The sequence below is a fragment of the Eptatretus burgeri genome, chromosome 4 (genome assembly GCF_056783735.1).
Source record: "Eptatretus burgeri isolate ZD-2024b chromosome 4, Ebu_testis_v1, whole genome shotgun sequence".
Lineage (NCBI taxonomy): Eukaryota > Metazoa > Chordata > Myxini > Myxiniformes > Myxinidae > Eptatretus > Eptatretus burgeri.
The window spans coordinates 10,025,049-10,045,199 of record NC_140964.1 but is presented as its reverse complement, the minus strand read 5'-3'; the positions used below and the strand labels follow the sequence as shown (position 1 = coordinate 10,045,199).

Sequence of the window (20,151 nt, the reverse complement as noted above, 5' to 3'; positions counted from 1 at the left end):
GTGACCTTAAGGGGCCCTGCGGCGGCCATAGAATTTTCAAGGCAGATGCAAGGTCGCCTCAAGGTCGCCTCAAGGTAGCCTCAAGGTAGCCTCAAGGTGCCTGCAAGGGGACCGCAGTGGGGGGGGCCCTAAGGCGAACGTCCGGCCAGACGGACGGTAACGAGGGGGTTAATTTTTTTTTACCAGGTTTTTTTTGTTTTGGATTGTCGAATTGCTACGGCGAACGTAGAAATGAAAAAAGTTATAACTCCGCGTTATAATTCCACGGCGACCTTACAGCCTGTAAAAGATAGCCAAACGGCGTAGGGCCACCCTGAGGTCACCGCAGAAACTCTGCGGCCGCCGCACGTTTCTGTCAATTCAGAGGGCGTACGGCCGCCTTATCTTCGCCGTCGAGCAAATGTGACTTAGGCTTAAATATGTCTCTCCAAAAGGACCGTTGAGAAACCCTCCCCCCCCCATCGACTTTCTCAACAATCCTCGAGAAGGAGTCCTTTCATTCACTCTTCTCGGTCTCACCATATACCATGATCTTTCCTGGGAAAGCGACATTCCCAACCTGGCCTCCAAAGCCAGTCGCCGACTGAGAATCCTCCGTCATGCAAAGTCCTTCCTTGGCCCACCTGAGCTCCTGACGACATGCAAAGCTTTCATCCACGGCCTGATGGAGTACTGTTCTCCCCTCTGGCTGGTGCTCCTGCCTCTCACCTTTCTCGGCTTCACGCTGTGGAAACTAAGGCATTTAGGATCATTGGTATCTCCCGCGATGAGGCTAAGTCTTTGGGCCTCTCACTTTCACCACAGGCAGGTTGGTGGTCTTCCTGTCTTCTTCCGTCTCCTCTCCGGTCTCGCCTCCCTCTACGCTGTCTGCGATTTGTCCCCACCATATTTATGCAGGGTGTTCAAGGTCTGCCAACAACCCCCTTCTGGTGAAACTACCAAAATCACGAATCACTGCTCACCTTCACTTTAATTCCTCTTTTTCTCCGCCTTTGGAATAAACTCCCACACTCTGTTCAATCCCATTCTTCCCTCCAGGCCTTCAAAACAGCGATTCACCACCACCTCTTATCTTCCCCCATCTAAAACATCGATCTTTTCTACCCCCGTTAATCCACCCCAAACCCACCTCCTTCAAATTCCCTGCTTTCCTTCCTGAAAGTCCCTGTAATGTCCACCTTGTATTCCCCATGTTCCCCGCCCATCCCTCTCCCTTCCACAAATCTCCTAACGTCTCTGTTCCCCACTGTTTTGGCCTTCCCACTCCCACCTCTCTTCTCTCGTGCTCCCTTGCTGTGCATTGTTTGTTAGCTCTCTTACGAGCCGCGACAAGTTGCACAAAAAATACAAAAAGAAAGAACAATGAAATAAAGGAACCAATCTCACACAATTAATAAAGGCATGGAAAACTTCTTCCATACATATACAAAACGGGCAACACGTAGATGCAGGAGAGAATTTACTTATTAGCCTCTTGGAAAGGACTATCCAGTGGATTAACCTCCACTGGAGATCACTCGACCTTTTACTTAAGAGCTTGCTATACATGGAGTCCCATACAGGTACAGATGGCGGTCCACCAGGCATCAGTCTTTTCCACCGGGTTACTCCGTTCAATGGTGTATCCCCCAGCAGTAGTTTGACACCAGACTTGTTAAGTTCTTTGCTGCTAGCCTTTTGAAAGAGTTTTAACCCCATTCTAATGGGGGGGGGGGTAAGTTCAGAATAAACTGGATACATAATTTAGGAAAGCCCCACTCATTAAACAATGCTTCATGTTCCTGGGTCCAAACTAATCTCAGTCAGAACCCTATTTGTGTGACCTCTCTCAAGACTTTTCCAATCATTCTTTTGGAGTGAGTTCCTGTTAGGTCGGCTATTTCCTGTAGAGATTTCCACCCACAACCTGAAACATGCCGCCGGAGGTGCCATACTTTTGAGATTCCAGCTGATAAAAAATGTTGGCAGAAGTCCTGGCTTCCAGGAATACTGGGGAAGAGAATATTATAGAACAAAGATTATTGAGCGAACATCTTCGTCCTGCTGGCGACACATTGAAATGCTCTGCCAGGTGTTTAATCGACTGATAAAAAATCAGAGAGGGAAGATGTATCAACGTATTGAAGCATGACTAAAAAGCATTCATGGCCATATCCGAGCCCACCCGCTTGCTGCAGAATGTGAAGCCAGGAGATGGTTTGGTAATTGCTCCTCAGATAACAATTTTTTTTACAGAGCCTAGCTGAAAGGCAATTATCCGGCTCCTGATGTCGACCATACCCTGACCAGCTTCGACTAATGGTTGGCCGTAACTGGTGATGGCTTCCCCAGAAGAAGTCCAACAGTTGCTTTTGTACTCCGTTTAACAAGCTTTCAGGTGGTTGCAGGCAAATTAACCTGTGCCATGAAAAGGAGGCAACTAAATTGTTGATTACAAAGACCTGGCCTCTATACGAAAGGTGGGGCAGGGCTTTCTTCCACCTACTCAATCCTTTTTCACCTGTTCAGCAACACCATCCCAGTTTTTCTGGCTATATTGTGGAGATCCCAGAAAAACCCCCAACATATTTAACACCTTCATCCACCCATTTTAACTTTGAAGGAAGTTGAACTGGCAGGATTCATGTCATTCCAGGTAGATTGCTTCTTACACAGGGAACCCATAGAGCTTTGCTTTTTTTCCCAGTTACACTTCAAAGACAAAGCTGATCAAAACAAGTCTAAACACTTGACAAGAATGGCGATGTCATGATCATCCTCAACAACCACCGCTAGATCATCCGCATATGCTGATAAGCTAACTGAAGGGTACTCAGGAGATATAACTACTCCAGTGACGTTTTTCCTCAATAGTACAAGAAGTGGCTTTAACACAAGGGTGAATAATAAGCCAGAGACTGTGCAGCCTTGCCTTACCCCCTCTGTACCTGTATGGGGGAAACAAGCTCATTGTTTACCTTAACCATACTGGATATATTATTATATAATAAGGCAATTCAAGTCCTGAAATTGGTCCCGAATCCAAAAACTTCTAACACATAATATAGAAAACCATGGTCTCTGCTATGAAAAGCCTTTTTTAAATCAAGTAAAATTAAACCAGTCAATCTGTGCACAATTACCCTCTATTAAGTCTCTTATTCAAAAAAATGTTATCATATGTGGATCTACCCGGTACACAATAACTCTGATCAGGATGGACCAGATCACAAATTACTTTTTTGAGTCGATTTGCCAAGATTTTGGAAAGGATTTTATACTCAGTGCAAAGCAAAGAAACAGGTCTCCAATTCTTCATGTGTCACAAGACACCAGCCTTTGGGAGGTGGGAAATTACCACTCTGCTCAGGCGTAGAGTCAGTTCTCCATGTCTCGGAAGACGATTCTGAGACATGCATCAGTTCTGGGCCTAACAGACCCCAATATTCTACGTAAAATTCAGCCGGCAGGCCATCAATCCCCGGAGCACTTCCCGAGTACATTCCAGCGAAGGCTTGGGTTAACTCCTCCTGCGTAATTGGTGAGCCCAAGTCTTGATGCTGGGGCTCAGTTGGAGAGGCGAGGTGAGAGGATAATTGGTTCATAATTTCATCACAAACAATTTGTTTTGTAAACAGATTGGAGAAGAAATCCTTAACACACAACCTTTTGTCACTGGGATTAACGACAACAACTACGTTTGGGTCAAAACCAGAAAAGATAGTATTGGGTGACTTACTCGAGGAATCTAAACTAAAGAAAGATTTGCAAGGAGTATCTTATTCCTTTAAGTTTTTAACCCTCAGTCTGAGTAACAACCCAGCTGCTTTCTCTTGGATTAACTCTCTTAACTGAGTCTTCTTTTCAAGTAATAATTGATAATTTCCTGTACCACTCCTTCTTGCCAGTTTACCTTCAAGGTGTACAATGTCAGCTTCTAAACAAGCCATTGTTACATTCTTAACATTCGTAATGTTTTCCCTGAACTGCTGACCAAACACCCTAATCTGGGTTTTTGTAGTGTCCCACCATAAATTCACTGAACAAAAAGAGGGTTTTCTTAGGATTTGGTTAGCCCAGAAGACTCGGAAAGCTTCTTTAAATCGACCATCTTCGAGAAGATTGGTATTAAATTTTCAATATGCACCTCTACGTATTAGTTGAGGTGGAAAAAAACCCATGGTTACGAAGTGATAATCTGAGAATATAGATTGAGAGAAATCTTGAGATACCACAGTATTCCTAAACCATGAGTTTATACACCACCGGTCAAGTCTGGCAAAGGAAAACCTCCCTTTGGTAAGACGGCTCCACATAAACTGGGATTCATTGGGGTAAAGTAACCCTCCATTTTGTGTGTCGTTTCTGAGAAAACTTTCCTTAGTGCACATACAGTTTTATGCCTCTATCCCTGAACAGCTCAACTCTGCCATTCAGCTTAGCCCTGCGACCCTGGTCAATGGTGTCCAGTGTCCCTTGAGAGACAAAATTCTTCTTCGCCCTCCAGTGAGTTCCAAGACATCTACTGGCAATATCAAGGACGGTGGTTTTGAAGGCACTCCACAACTCTTCAGGATCCCCCAAAGCACCCAGACCCCCCAAATCTCCATTCAGCCTGTTCGCAAACTCCTCAGCTACCCTCTCATCCTTGAGATTGCCAACATCCAGCCTAGGCTGCGATGGTACCATTCTCCTGGATTTAAGGTGCAACTTCAGAGTTGCTACAACAAGCCAGTGGTCAGTATTGAGGAACTGAGCACTCCGGTAGACCCTGCAGTTCTGCATCATCCTCCAGCGACCATCAACGAGCACATGGTCAATCTCCTTTGCCGCACCACCAGCGTTGGAATACCAAGTAAAGCGATGACCTTGTGGACACTGAAACCATGAACCAGCCACCCTAAGTCCATGACTTCTTGCAAAGTCAAGAAACTTGGTGCGATTCAGGTTTACAGTTCCAGACCCATGGGGACAAACACACCTCTCATAACCATCCCTATCACTTCCAGTCGATGCATTGAAATCCCCCAAGACTAGAAGAGTATCTCACCTGTGGCACTGATCAACCACAGACTCGAGCGTGGCATAGAATGCGTCCTTCACTGTGAGATCACTCACCTCAGGTGGAGCATATAAAGAGACCAGGGAAATGACACCCAAGGAGTGACAAATCCATAGTCTCATAATATACTCCTTGACCAGTGTTACCTCAATTATCATTGGAGTCAGCTTGTTGGACCCAGTAACAGCAATTCCTTGGGCATGCTCACCATAAGAGCGACCAGATCAACAGTAGGTGTAACCGCCCGCCATGATCTCGCCGCAATCCGGTCTCCAAACCTCAGAGAGTGCTGTAATGCCGATGTTCAAATGCTTGAGCTCGGATGATAGCAGAGACAGGTGATCATCCTCTCTTAGGGATAGGATATTCCAGGCACCCACCTGAAGGGACCGCCTCAGGTTAACCCAAGGAGACCGCCGTCTGATGGACGACACCTCAGCACCACCCCAACAATCTGACCCGGGAATGTTACCCCTTGGTTTCCCTCCTGTCATCAAAGATTGGGGGTCCCGAAGGCTTTGCCCCACTCCCGTCATCCGGTGAGCTGCCCTGCGAAGGGAAGCTGCACAGGAGGAACTCCCACGGAGTTGCTTTTCAGATTTTTTTTGTTTTGCGGAATGAAGGTTTTTACGGTAGCCGGAGTGCAAATCCTACCACCGACTTCCTAATAAGTAATCCAACTGCAGGAGGACGTCCGCAGACAGTTGGGCACTCAATATGTATGGCCGTTGGCTCACAAGGAGCTCCTCCGCCCTTTGACAGGTTTTGTTTTTAATCCTGCTGGGTGTCCATATCATACACCATCCTCACCAGAAAACCTGGTGGGGGAGACGGTTTCGTCTCCAACAACCCGACCATGAAACAGGTTAGTACAGGTTTACATGATACCTGTAGCAAGTCACCGATCTGATATGGCCTGACGTGACAAGAAAAAAGCTGTTAGGGTTAGGGTTAGGGTTAGGGTTCAAACAGTGAATCAATACGTGCACAAGGAGTTCCTCTGGCGCCTCATGAGATCAGTCTGGGACAAGAGGGGGGATCTGTGGGAGAACGCCTGGGTGCTCCACCATGACAACACCCCTGCTCAGTGCCCTGAGCATCTAACATTTTCTGTTGGAGAGGAATGTGCCAACTCTGGAGCAACCCCCGTATTTTCCAGACTTGGCCCTTGTGATTTTTTCCTCTTCCCCAAGCTCAAGGGGGTGATCAAGGGGACCCGATTTCCTGATGTGGAGGCCATAAAAAGGGCCGTGACAACGGAGCTCTGGAGGATTCCAGAAGAAGCCTTCCGGGGGTGCTTCGAAGCGTGGAAGAAGAGGATGGACCAGTGTGTGAGACTGGAGGGAAACTATTTTGAAGGGGACAAGCTGTGATTTCAATATATTTTTTGGAATAAAATTTCTGTGAAGTCAGTTCCGTTACTTTTTAGACGGACCTCGTAGAGTAATCTTGTTTAAAATGATTTTAAATTGTCAATTAATCAAATGAATAAATGTCTAAAAATTAAATTGTGCTTTAAGGTGTGGGAAATGAGTGGTGTCGGGGAAGAAATGAGTCTGGGCCAAAGGCAGGCAGGGGGAGAATTTCACTCTTTCCCATACATCCTGTCATTATTATGGGTTTCCTGCCCATTCTAACACTTAACAATGGGTTCAAAATGGTTTAAAATTTTAATTGTGAAGTTGTCTGTTTTAAATAACTTGTTCACTTGCTCCCTGTGGGTTCAAATGGGATACATACCTCTGGGTTCAAATGCGCATCTCCCTCTTGCACTTGATTTGGATCATAAAACACTGCTTGTTCATTTTTGAGGTGGATTTGGAGTGTCTCAACCCAGAGAGAAAAAAAATATTCAAACCTTTAGGAATATGGTAATGCATCGAATAAAGATTACAATTGTGCTGTTGGGGCGTTGGGGGCAACATCACATGTCACTCTTGCTAAAGACCTTAGCTAATATACATATACACAGTATATCTGTTTGCCTGTTCATTTATACAGAAATTGTATTACTACACCCCCTGTGATTAATAATCGCTGTTATGGAATTGTCCCTTCATGGGGGGGGGGGGGGGAAGACCCTCTCATTGGCAGGCTGTCACTGCTCCTATGGCTGTCAGTCAGTTTCCCGGAAGCAGCGGGAGAAAGAAAGTGTCATTTCTATATGTGGGAGAATTGCATGCTCAGCCTGTGGGTCGCCCAGATAGCTCAGTTGGCAGAGCGCTGGTATGGTTCACCAGTGGACCTGGGTTTGATTCCTGGTCTGGGCACACAATTTTCCCACATATACATATTATAAAAATAATATATTGTTGAGTAATATAATTAGGAGGAAAAGAAAAACATATCTATGTTGTCAAAAAGTGTTTCTCTTTATTTAACATTGAAGTCAATGTGGAAATGGGACTTCATTGGAACTCTCATTCTCCTCCCCATGCACCTTATATCATTCCCGTAACACCCACCTACACCTTTAATTGTAACCCGAACACACATATAACTCATGTTGTTGGTGTAGAGTGCACATACTCCTCGTTTTGTGAACAAAACACTCACCTGCATCTTGTATTGTGACACCAATATGCACGTATAACTCGTATCGTTAACGTAACATGCACCTCCACCTTGTATCATTACCATACCTCTTTTAATGAAAATTAATATCATATTCTCACCAAATGCTGAAGAATATAAATTGATGAGTGCAAGTGACTACTGGCTTGTTCACTAATTACCCTGCTTGACCATCTGTAGCATATGCGCGAGGCAGCTGAGCGTCGACAACAGCTGGAGCTGGAGCATGAACAAGCCGTGGTTGCATTACATACCAAACAGGAAGAAATTGCTCAGCTGCAGAGGGTATGATTGCACCACATTCATCTGTATTGGGCTCTGATTGCTCATTACCTCTGCCAGTGAAGATGGACAGAGGTTATGTTTTCACTCATGTTTGTCTGTTTGTTTGTGAGAAGGATATCTTAAAAGTTATGGACAAATTTGGAGGAATTTGGGTGGATGGTTTGAGGGTGTGACCAGGATGAACAGATTAGATTTTGGTGGAGATCTAGATCGGAATCCGAGAATTTTTAAAATTATCCCACGCATGCGAAACGAAAAGTGGGGTTAAGCAATTGGTTCATGTCCCTCTCTGTGTTTAACTTATCAGTTTATGATTGAGGAACAACTTATTTAAATTGAATGTTACATTTTTCAACATGAATCAAGCCTGGTGTTGGCTTAGTGGTTAGGGTGGTGGCTTGGGATTCCAGTGTCCTGAGTTCAAGCCCCGTTGGCTGCTGAATTAACACCAGGGGGTTGACTCAGCCTGTCATCCTTCCGAGGTCGGTGAAATGAGTGCCAGTGTACTGGTCCCGGTGTATGCCCCGGTTAGAATAAGTGTACCATATCCCTGTGTGTCGTAAGAGGCGACCAGGGTTGGCGTCAGGAAGGGCATCCGGCCATAAAACATTGCCTCAAGAAAAAGCCAAACCCCTGCACAGCAGGGAAAAATGGCTGTAAAAACGGTCATTTTTTTATTTTGAACGTGAATCAGAACATTAATAGAAAGACGAGTCTTTAATTTTACCATACCTTGGCTCAGAATTTGTTTCGACTGCACATGCGCAGAGAGGAGTGAGATAATTTTTAAGCGGTGCAGACACTGAATTGACACAAGGGGGAGCTCCAGCTGTCTCGCATCACGAGAAGGACATTCCAAACTGCATCGCTTCCTTCGGACACGGATGCGTTTTTATTTTTAAAGCTCTGCATGCCTGGCAGTCAAACAAAATTTAAAATCATTCGAAACAGAAAAATTACTGTTTTTAAGAATGTCATAATGGACACAAACACCAGGCACAAATAAATATTGTAATTTGTTGGATAGGGTGATGTAATAGACACTGGAGAAAATGGTGGTGTTGAAGAAAACTCACTCACAGGTTATTTTAATACTTTATTTAACAGAGTTGAATCACTTGAAACATACGTATGGAGGGCGGCACTCTGACAATTCCAGAATCCTCTCCAAGTGCTCAACAAGTGTCCCTTTTTATGCGCTCAAGCAAACAATGAAGCAATGAGACAATTTGAGCAAGACAAGATAAGAACTGCTTGTAGAGTAAAATTTGAAAGCACAAACATCTTTCTCAATTTCCATTGATGAAATACACAGCTTCTTTTGTGTGGTTAATGACCACTTCAGCACTTTCCAGAAAACACACACTCAAAGGAGCTAAAATATATTTATTTTTAAATATAAAGTAAACCAGAACATAAAAGCGAAACCAGAATAGTTCTTGTCAATTTGATTAATACATAAATGATCGTTAATTTATGGAACACAAAGAAAATGAATATTCCCAACAGGATCTTATCGATTGTAGCACGTCACATGGGTTTTAATCAATATTGTGATATGGGCAGAATGTTTTCATTTTTAGGTCATCTCTCCCGAGATGACCTAATAAAGCCGGACCAAATGTCCGTCCGTCAACAATTTTTATTTCCGATCTTGATGAAACTTAGTATGTGGGTAGAGGTCGATGAGTGTTGCACAACGATATAACTTTTGTCCGGGTTCAAGGTCAGGGTCAAGGTCACGAGGTCACGTAAGTTATAAAAATCGCCATTTTAAAAACCTATCTCGTCTGCCATTCTACAAGATATTCGGCAACTGTTTATTGATTATGATAGTAAAAAATATTGTCTTTTATCTAACCAGACAGATTTTTGAATTTCCGTCCCGTTTGGCCGCCACGTAACCTGGAAGATGGTCAAAAACACCTCCTGATACAAAGAAAACTTTTTACTTCCGATCTTGATGAAATTTGGTATGTGGTATGAGGTTGATGAGTGATACCCAACGACATATTTTTTCCCGGATTCGAGGTCAAGGTCACGAGGTCACGAAAGTTGTGAAAGTCGCCATTTTCAAAACCTATCGAGTCTGTCATTTTAGGAGATATCTGGCAACGGTTCATCGATTATGATAGTAAAAAACATTATAGAGATGACCGCCACCCCCACACGGGGGTAATTTTTTGTCAGATTGCTACCAACTTAAAAATGCTTCATAAGTTCAGAAAAGGTTGTGAATAATTCCCTTGCACGTTTTCACATTCGATATAGCTTCTAATAAAAGCTCAACTACTTCAGGAAGCGTAAGCTTTCACGGATTTAAGTTTAATTAAAACAGAATGCAAAAACTTTCAAATGTGAATTTATTGTTGTTCGATTTTACAAGCTCTACATTTTACATTGTGAAAGTGAAGCCCCACGGAGTAGCCTCGCAAATATAGACAGGAGAAGATAACATCAGTAGAGGATAAATGGGGCTTCTGAGGCAGCCATTCAAATGAATGGGGAAAAGGGAAAAACTTTCTGTCTCAAGGTCCAAAAAGCCCAAAATAGGAGACTGATTTCCTCCCCCTCCCATACAAGCAAATGTGAAATTGAGACTTACTGATTAAAGCACTTCTTTCCTTTTATATTTTAATTCCACTCAAAGAGTGAACCAATGAATATTTGTCCATGTTCTACTTTGGGGACTAACTTAATTTTCCTATTACATTCATCACCATCGAGTATATTCACAAAGATTACTTTGGAACTTGGTTCTTGGTTTAAGTGTCTTTGTTGAGCAGAAATGAAATGATAAACTTCTCTCAATGCTCTTATTTGGCCACCTCCTGAGCCACATATCATTTTGAGATTGTAGTAAATTGTTTTTCCATTGTTCAATTGATGATGGAATTGATGATGGAATCCATCATTGCCTCAGATATGAAATCCTTCCTCTTCTCCAATGGCTTGATTTCCAATCATCAATTTGGTTTCAGACCAGGTCACTCTACCCTGGATATGCTGCTTCTGCTCTCCCATCAATGGATGGAAGTCCTCAATGCCAGACAGGAAATCCGAGCCGTATCCCTGGACATATCACGTGCTTTTGACACAGTCTGGCACCCTGCCCTACTCACCAAACTCTCTTCCCATGGTATTCAAGGCCATCTCCACTCATGGCTCGCAGACTTCCTCTCCTGTCGCAGTCAACGTGTGGCCCTAAATGGAGTTCTTTCATCCCCTCTTCCTGTGCAGGCTGGAGTTCCTCAAGGTAGCATTCTGGGCCCTGTTATTTTTCTGGTTTTCATCAATGATCTCTCGGACTCTCTGGAAAATCCTCTATTTCTCTTTGCCGACGACTCCACCCTCTGCCGTACCATCTGTCATCCCTCAGACCGGCAAGCAGCAGCTTCTTCACTCACTGCAGATCTGGATAAAATCACAAACTGGTCCAACACGTGGAACATGTCTTTCAATCCAGACAAATCTCACACTCTCACTATGTCTCTTCGAAAGGACCGTTTAAAAAACCCCCCCATCCACTTTCTCAACAATCCTCTGGAAGAAGTCTTTTCTTTCAAGCTTCTAGGTCTCACTATCTGCCATGACCTTTCCTGGGAAAGTCACATTTCCAACCTCGCCTCAAAAGCCAGTCGCCGACTGGGAATCCTCCGTCGTGCTAAGTCCTTCCTCGGCCCTCTTGAGCTCCTGACCACTTACAAAGCTTTTGTCCGTAGCCTGATGGAGTACTGCTCTCCCCTCTGGGCTGGTGCTCCTGCCTCCCACCTTTCTCGGCTTCACGCTGTCGAAACCAGGGCATTTAAGATCATCGGCATCTCCCACAATGAAGCTGAGTCTTTGGGCCTCTCACTCAATCACCGCAGGTTGGTCGGTGGTCTTTCTGTCTTCTACCGACTCCTCTCCAGCCTTGCCCCCCCCTGCTCTCTCTGCGATTTGTCCCCACTACATTTCCACAGGGCGCTCAAGGTCCGCCAACAACCCCCTTCTGGTAAAACTACCAAAATCACGAATCACTGCTCATCTTCACTCTTTCATTCCTCTTTTTTCCCGCCTTTGGAATAAACTTCCTCACTCTATTCTTTCCCATTCTTCCCTCCAGGCTTTCAAAACAGCTGTTCACCACCACCTCTTATCTTCCCCCATCCAAATCCTCGATCTTTTCTACCCCCGATAATCCACCCAAGCCCACTTCCTTCATTTCTCCTGCTTTCCTTCCTGAAAGTCCCTGAAATGTCCATCTTCTCTTCGCCATGTTCCCCGTCCCATCCCCATCCCTCTCCCTTCCACAGTTCACCTAATGTGTCTGTTCCCCACTGTTTTGTCCCTTCCACTCCCGCCCCTCTTGTCTCATGCCTCCTTGCTGTGAGTTGTGTGTTAGCTCTCATACGAGCCTCGACCAAGGTATACAAAAAAAAAAAAAAATTGATAACCATCAAAGTTTTCAGTCCATTCAAGGATATTTATTTTTTGTCTTTACATCCTCCAACTTATTTGTAATTAAATTTATCCGCTTATTTGTTTTATCTACTTTTACCCTGGTTATTTCTTCAATAAGACTTATTTGATATTTCTCACATTCTTTATGTTTCCCATTTATATACCAAGGCTATCTCCACTCTGGTTTGGTTATTGCTTGATTCTATAATTTATAAGTCAGTAAAAAGACTGCGGTAACCTGTTAAAATTCCCAACCCAATATCTTAACACTTATACTTATAACCATAAGGGAGACTATTGATTCCATTCTCTAAAAATATATTTTATCATCAAAAGCTCCAAATGCTTTCTTATTTATCTCTTCTGTATATAATTGATGTTTAAAACTTCTTATTGTATTCATTTTTCTATACTCTTCCTTCTTTAAGGTTAAACAGTTGTAATAATGTTTAAAGTTTATTGTTTCCTTGATTATATTTTTCTTTATTCCCTTCAGCTTCTTATCACACCTTTCAATGTTATTATTATCTTCAATATATGTAAAAGCATAAGACTTTGATCTCAATCCTATAAATTCACTCATGACCTTCCCACCCAATTCATCTTTAAACTTACCAATAACCTTTTTATTCTTTGATGAAAACAACACATCACCTGATTTATAATTACTTGTATCATATATATCAATATTATCAATCATATCCTCATATACATCACTTGTCTTAATTTCTAATATAAAACTATCTGTATCCAAATATAACAATGACACATTATCCTTATACTTTGATTTTAAATTAAAAGAATTGATGTTCCTATATAAATAGGTTTATCCATTTCAATACTCAATTTTTTTCAAATGAACAGCACAAAAGTTCTCTGAAAACACCTCCGCTCGTTCAAAACTTTGTCTATTAATTAACTTTGTAGCCTGTTTCCAAGATGTAGCAAGTCTTATGTTTTGTCGATTCCTAACATTTTCCATAGTCTTTCCAAATACAGCATTATTCATTATTTTATAAAAGTCCTTCTCAAAATCTGTTTTTGCTTTTGTTCTCCTTTTTGTATTGAAATCAATACACTTCTTTAACCAATGACTGTTTAAATTTCAAAATCCGATGAATTTTCCTCACTCTCAACCCAGCAGATAAACATTGTCTCAAGTTCCTTTGATGCAAAACATAACTTTCTTTATCATTTAATGTGGTAAGTAGTTTTTCTGGAGATTTACTTTTGATATTAAATAACTGTTGGTAATCACTTTACCATTCATTTCTTGGACTTTCTTTATTAGGGGCATAAGGTAGGTCTTTATGTTTGTGATTAAGTTCTTCTGGATAATTTAAATCAACCTCAAAATAATATCCAACTTCAGCTTCATCCAATTCTTTTTGAGAGGAGACAACAATGTCTTGTAAAACTTTTGATAATGTTTTTCTTTAACCCATTTAAGTTTTCCATAAGGTAAACATTGCAACATAGCTCACTCATACAAATTGTTAGCATCATAATCCATCAGGTAAGAGTTGTCCTCATTCTTATTATAATTAGGAAGATATTTGTTATTTGCTTTAGCATATCTCTTGGAACATACTTTAGATATTTCTCTTCTTTTAGCCTTCTCCATCATTAAAAGCATATCTATATCACTGATTAATTCCAAATTTTGTTTTGTCATTTTTACATAGCATTCCAAGCCAAACCCGGGGCTGTGCAATAGTGAACGGGGTGGAATCCATAAGAATTTTTATTATGACAGACTGTTCTAAAAGTTTCAAACACATCAGCCAATAACAATACATCAGTTTTAAGATACAAATCATGATATTCTCCAAGATTCTTTATATTAAACTTCTCCCAAACCTTTTTAGCTTGTGTATAATCTCTCTCGGAAATATGAGTTTTATTCAACTTGCCATAGAAACTTTCCCTTGAAGGAAGTTGTATTTCTTTAAACTTCTCAAATGAATCCATATAGTCCTACTGATATATTCCCTTTTGTGATAAGAGATCAATCTCTTCTTGATTTGAGAAATGTGATTTAAGATTCGGTATGTTTTCATATTTGATGCGAAGTTAGATAATGGACTTGCCATAAACTTGTATGTGTCAAGAAATCTGATATGGGTTATGGGTGATGTATGAATTGTTTTTATGAATGAGATGTATTTTTGATCTGTTAGGAATGGCAGAAATATCTGCAGATGTCTTTGAAAGTTCATTTATAAATAGATGTGTGTCATCGTGAGCGTTGTTGTGAAAGAAAGACAGGAATAAAGTTTGGGGGCTTGTCATGAAGATTTCAATGGGATTGAGCTGGACCTCTATATTTACCAGTAAGATGACAGTGATCCCTAACTTTGACCTCTCCCTCAATTTTCTCCTCACAAATATGACAGATACTGTTCTTTCTAAATTTGTTTTTCTCTCCCTTTGTTAATGACATTGGTTTATATGTTTTAACCATTATTTCTCTTCGTCGAACACAGTCATTATCTAATCGTCTTACAAACTCCTCTGAGGCTTTTTCTCCTCTATGAAGTTCTAATTTGTTGTATTCATCACCAACAGGTGATTTGATATAATAACAGAAACCACAAGGAGTATGTTTTTGATATTTATTTGTGTATGATTTATTTGGATTTGGAGAAACAGTATCTATCTTTTCAAGGATACTTTCAAAATCAACATATATCACAAACGCATGTTTCATCGATTTGTTAAAATCTTTGACTGATATGTTTGAACCTGCTTTTGGTAAATTGATTACGGTTGATTTATGATTACTACAATATTTTGAATGTTGATTTAATCGTTCTTTTGTGTGAAAGGAGTTGAGACATCTTTCAAGGATACGTTTTACATTTTCTCTTTGATAGTTGTGATTTGGTTAATCTTGAGAAATTTTTGATTAAAGCATCATGTGATTTTTTTTCCTTTGAAGTAAAGTGGAGAAAGTCAGTGTGTTTCATCACTTTTATAGTTGTTTGAAATTTTTAATATCTGAACATTGTTTGTATCCGCTAAGGCTTGTAGCAAGGTATTTTGTACACATTTAGGACACGCCGGACCAAAAAATGAAAGTCATATGAAAGAGGTCAAGGTCATATGAAATTAACAAAATGATCAAATTGATCATTGTTCATTCAGGTCATAAATATTGTTGTGAATTCGCGCCCGCTGGCGTGCGATCGGCCACGTAACTCGAATCGCGACACGTCGCCCACCGGACGGACAATTCAGTCGTGACCCTCTCGGAACAACGCCGGGAGCTAGTCACGGCTGGGTCTTTCGACCTCACCACAATCTTGCCAATTGGCCACCCGCGTAGGATAGGGTTGTTTGCCAAACTCGACCTACCTATGTACCTACGCGGATGGTTAATCGGGCGATCGTACCTCGCCGCAGGTCGACTTCGGACACGAACCGCTTAAGCGGTTCGTTCCGTATTGCAGAGATAACCGAGCGGAGTTATCGTCGACCTCGACGGTTTAGATTAGTTACCGGGAACTTACACCCACTACCAATGTCTTACGCGATGCAGGATGGAGAGTCAATAAAAAGAAAGGAGACTAAGCAGAGCGGGAACAGTTCAACAAGCAAGCATTTTATTGCGCGACACACGGACACAAAGCAAGCACATATATTCAGTCACAGTAATAATAATAAAAGGCACGTATTCAAGCACAGAAAGAAACAGTAAAAGAGAGATACTACTGACTAAGACCGACACACGTCAACATTTACACCGTTTTACTTAACAGACGGCGCCACCACAAGCATTTACACAAAAGCAAAGGAAAAAGAAAGCCACCCTCATTGGCGAGGAGGCAGACAAGTCCGTAGACCAAATGAACGTGGATCCTGGAGGATCGGCCAGGTCCACGAGACCGGGAAGGTCTTACCCGCGTCCTCATGACGCGATGGCGGGCAAGCCGCAATGTTCGCACCGCTGCGCCCCGACTCCGTGCCCTGGCGTGGTCGGCGAGTCCTCTCCGGCGTGCTCTGCGCGAGCGGTCCTGTTGGCACCACATTGAGGGTGGGGGAGGAACGGGGGCCCCCTCGGCACTGTCTCAGCGCGTTGGGGGGGGGGGAATCGTTGATGCTCAGGGAGAGGGGTATGGCTGGCTGGCCTGGATCCCGCGACAAGTTGAGCGAACCCCACACCGCAACCTCGTCGCTGTCTGCCGTCTTCCCTGCAACTCCTCCGCAACTTCTCTCCAAGCTCAACTCACCCTCTCTCTCTCCCACTCTCCTCGCGAGTCGCCTCGCGCTCGCATCTTTATAGGACTCAGGAGGAGCCGATATGCAAATATGCAGATCAAAACGCGATTGGAGGCGGGGCCACGCCACCCTCTGTTCAGCCATTGGTCGGGCAAAAAGGGGCGTGAACCTCCCTTGATCCGCATATTTGCATAAACGGACTTCACATACACGCGCTTGGAGGCGGGGCCAAGCCGCCTCGCGCTCGCCCATTGGACGGAGGGGAAGTGGGCGTGAATCATTTTGGATCCGAATTTTCCCCTCGGAAAGGCCACCATTCGCGCTCGCGCTCGGTGCGTTTGGCACCAATTGCCGAACGGACCCTAGACAGCCCGACGTTCAGTGTTCACAGGTGGTGCGGTTGTTGGTTGTGAAGGAGAAAGGCGAAGGTGGTGAAGGGTTTTCTGTGGTGGTTTGATGGTTATGGTGTCGTTTGGGAATGGCGCTGAAGCGATGTTTGCGGGATGGAGTTGTGAAGGTAAAGGTCGTGGCTGTTTGCGTTGTTGGCGGCTTAATGGTCGAAAATAACAATAGGGAGAAAAAATGGCTAACTCAAAGCGTCGTAGCCCGGATGAATCACACATATTCCCTCTATACAACGGGTTTGGGCTAACTACACATGGACTTATCGAGATATCTCACCTCAGGACTCTTTATGGTGTAATGCGAATTTCAACAACCGTAACAATATATAGGCACATAAACTTAACCATAGAAATGCATGCTGTGATGAACCAAACCAACATCTTAGGATTAAAAGTGCAGATTTCTTAAAAACGTTCCATACTTCCTAACGACCTTTGATGTTCTGTATACTGAACACAAACTGGCCTTTGGTATTGATTTTTATATCATAGGGCCATCTTGGTAAACTTATTCTATGGTTATAAAATCAAGCTTATAGCTACCAATAATTTTGTAGCAGCTTGGTAAATGCAATTTGTTACGTACTTCCTAACATTTTTGACCCAATCATGGAAGTGAACCGAAAAACTGGTATGTCGTAATGATCCATGTTGAAACATGCCATTTTAAATCTGCACTTTATGCAGAAGTAAATTGCTATTTAAGATGTTCTATCAGATGCATTTCAAATTTCTGGAATAAGATTTTGTAAGCTTCACTATGACTGGGGGAAATTTTGCAAAATCTGAGATTTTACACATTTGAAGGTGCCAAGATATGCAGAAGGTCATAAGAAATGTACTTTTTTGAGGAATTGTTCTATTCTTATGTATAATGATATATATCAAACAAAAATGCATTTTCACCCATTTTGGACAACATATACAATCATACATGTAACCCATTTTAAAAAATGAGCATTAAAAATGGAAAAAATAGCCTGTGTTTGGATAAAAAAACATGCTTTGTAAGCAACTATATCCATAGGACCCATAGCAAAGTCTACATTTTCTGAAAGCACAGACACTTGGGCATTATATAACATTAAGATTGTATATCTTATTAAAACTGGGTTCAATTTCTAAGCTTTCTCTTCATTTAGGTCCACAGTGTACACAATACCATGCTACAAGCCTTAATCCATATACATTAACAGATAGATTATTCATTTTCTCAAATTTAGGAATATCTCTCAATGACATTGGAAACTTTAAATGTTTAACATTTAATGTATTCTCATATTTCTTATAATGTTCAACCCTTTCAGGATTCCATTGTGGAGGATGTAAGTGAGCAAGAACAGACCAGAGAAAACATTTATTATCTTTTGTTTTGAATATTAACAACCGCTTTCTTAAGTTTTATCTCTTTTGGTAAATCAAAATTAGAAGAAGCTTGAAGAGGATCTGATTTTAAGATGTGTACATCTAAAAAGATTATTTTTGTAATAGTAAATCCACTACCTACCACAGTGTTATCAACATCTTGTTCTTGTCTCTGGAGTTCATCGTAAACATCACATCCTACAAAATCTTGAAATGATGAGATATAGTGAGGGTTTGTCCTCATATAGAGAGTAGTTTCATCGCCTTGTCTTACCATATTCAATTTTACTCCCATGTAAAACTTAAAAGTTTTAATTTCACTTAATGTGTTTTTAATTATAGTTTCAATAATTTGTTTAACCATATCAACAGCTTCCATGATTGAAGATGGTCCAGGGTCTTGAAAGCGAAACAATCTTATTTTTATATGCCCTTTAAATGCCCCATCGGTGTTTTCAATGGAGAATTTAGTGGCACCTTCCCTTTCTTCATTATTCTTGTGTTTGCGTGATTGAAGGTGTTTATTATAATTTTTTTTTAAGAATATCATTATCACATCTATCACAATGTTTTGTTTCTTTGTCAAGTGGAGATATTTGTCTGAAAAGATTGAATGTGTGTTTGTTGGTTTGTTGGCATTTTTTATAACATTTATATTCATGATTACAAATATCACAGTATGTTGTATTCACCATATTTATACAACAAAACTTTGCTTAAAGTAAAATTTTCTTGAGAAAAATTCCGTTTAATTTATAGGTGAATCTGTGCTTAAAACCATTTTATCCTCCAACTTTTTTCACTTAATAAATACAATGTATCAAGACACAAAAGACAAGTTTCAATCGATCTCTTCAATTGTAAAAGATACTGAGAAATATGTCAAGGATGTAAAATTGAACAAAGATAAATATAACAACTATTGGATAAAAACAATTATGGTGAATAATATGAGTTCTTCAATTTCCTTCAGTGGAAGGGCTTTTAGTATATCTGGAAGAACATCAATTAAAGTAGCTCTAACAAAAGTTTCTCCTCTCCTTCTGGCAATATATTCAAAACTAGAAAAAGCAATGAAACAAGAAAAAGTATCAAAAAAGAAAAACCTTATGGATGAAGCTTTAGACAGAAAAGATAAGACCATCTGTAATATGCAAGGAGAAATTTGTATTTTTTTCAACAACCCTAAAGATGTAAATCCTGATGAAATAAAGGATGTTAATATATCAGGTGAAATGACATTTTGTTCAATAGTAGTTAAGCATCATATTAAAATTACTTTCAATATAAAATATGTAGTTGTTGAATCTGTTAATGAAAAAAAGTATATAGATATAGATGGTAATGTTTTTTTTCTACTAATTAAATACGAATCAGTATTCAACTAAAGATTTTGAAGATTATGAGAGTGATGACGGTTATGATACCGAGAGTTTGTGTTCAAACGATAGTTACGATTATGGTACCAAGAGTTTGTGTTCAAACGATATTTACAGATGATTATGAAAGTACCGAAGATGAATTTTAGTTTAAGCAAAGTTTTACTTTATAAATATGAATAGTTCACTAGATTTTGAGCCTTTTGAATTCCCTGATTCTCCATATGACAAATTTGAGAATTGTCCTGCATGTGATACAGTGGGATTAAAAACAGTCAAAAGCCTATAAACAATGTATATTCTGTGATTATCTTCTAATTAATGATAATAAAAATTATAAAAAGGAATATAATTCTTTTAGATTTACACCAAAAATGAATCACTTTACAAGATTGATGAGAGAAATTAATGTAAAGTATGAGGGTGAAAACACACCTTT

At 41.0% G+C, this 20,151-nt stretch overlaps 1 protein-coding gene and 1 non-coding gene across 17 annotated transcripts in view; both read left to right on the top strand.

Moving 5' to 3' along the window:
- RIMBP2 (RIMS binding protein 2) overlaps nucleotides 1-20,151 on the top strand; it is a 354,432-nt gene that overhangs the window by 59,767 nt on the left and 274,514 nt on the right. For all 16 annotated transcript variants that reach the window (XR_015057048.1, XM_085876872.1, XM_085876874.1 and 13 more), the window contains one exon: nucleotides 7,796-7,900. Coding sequence is in view for 15 of the 16 variants with exons in the window: in XM_085876872.1 (XP_085732998.1) it covers nucleotides 7,799-7,900 (102 nt within the window). In the remaining variant the exon portion in view is untranslated. The remainder of the gene's footprint in view (nucleotides 1-7,795; nucleotides 7,901-20,151) is intronic.
- TRNAT-GGU (transfer RNA threonine (anticodon GGU)) lies at nucleotides 7,239-7,311 on the top strand. The gene has a single exon. It is a non-coding gene; the product is annotated as a tRNA-Thr (tRNA).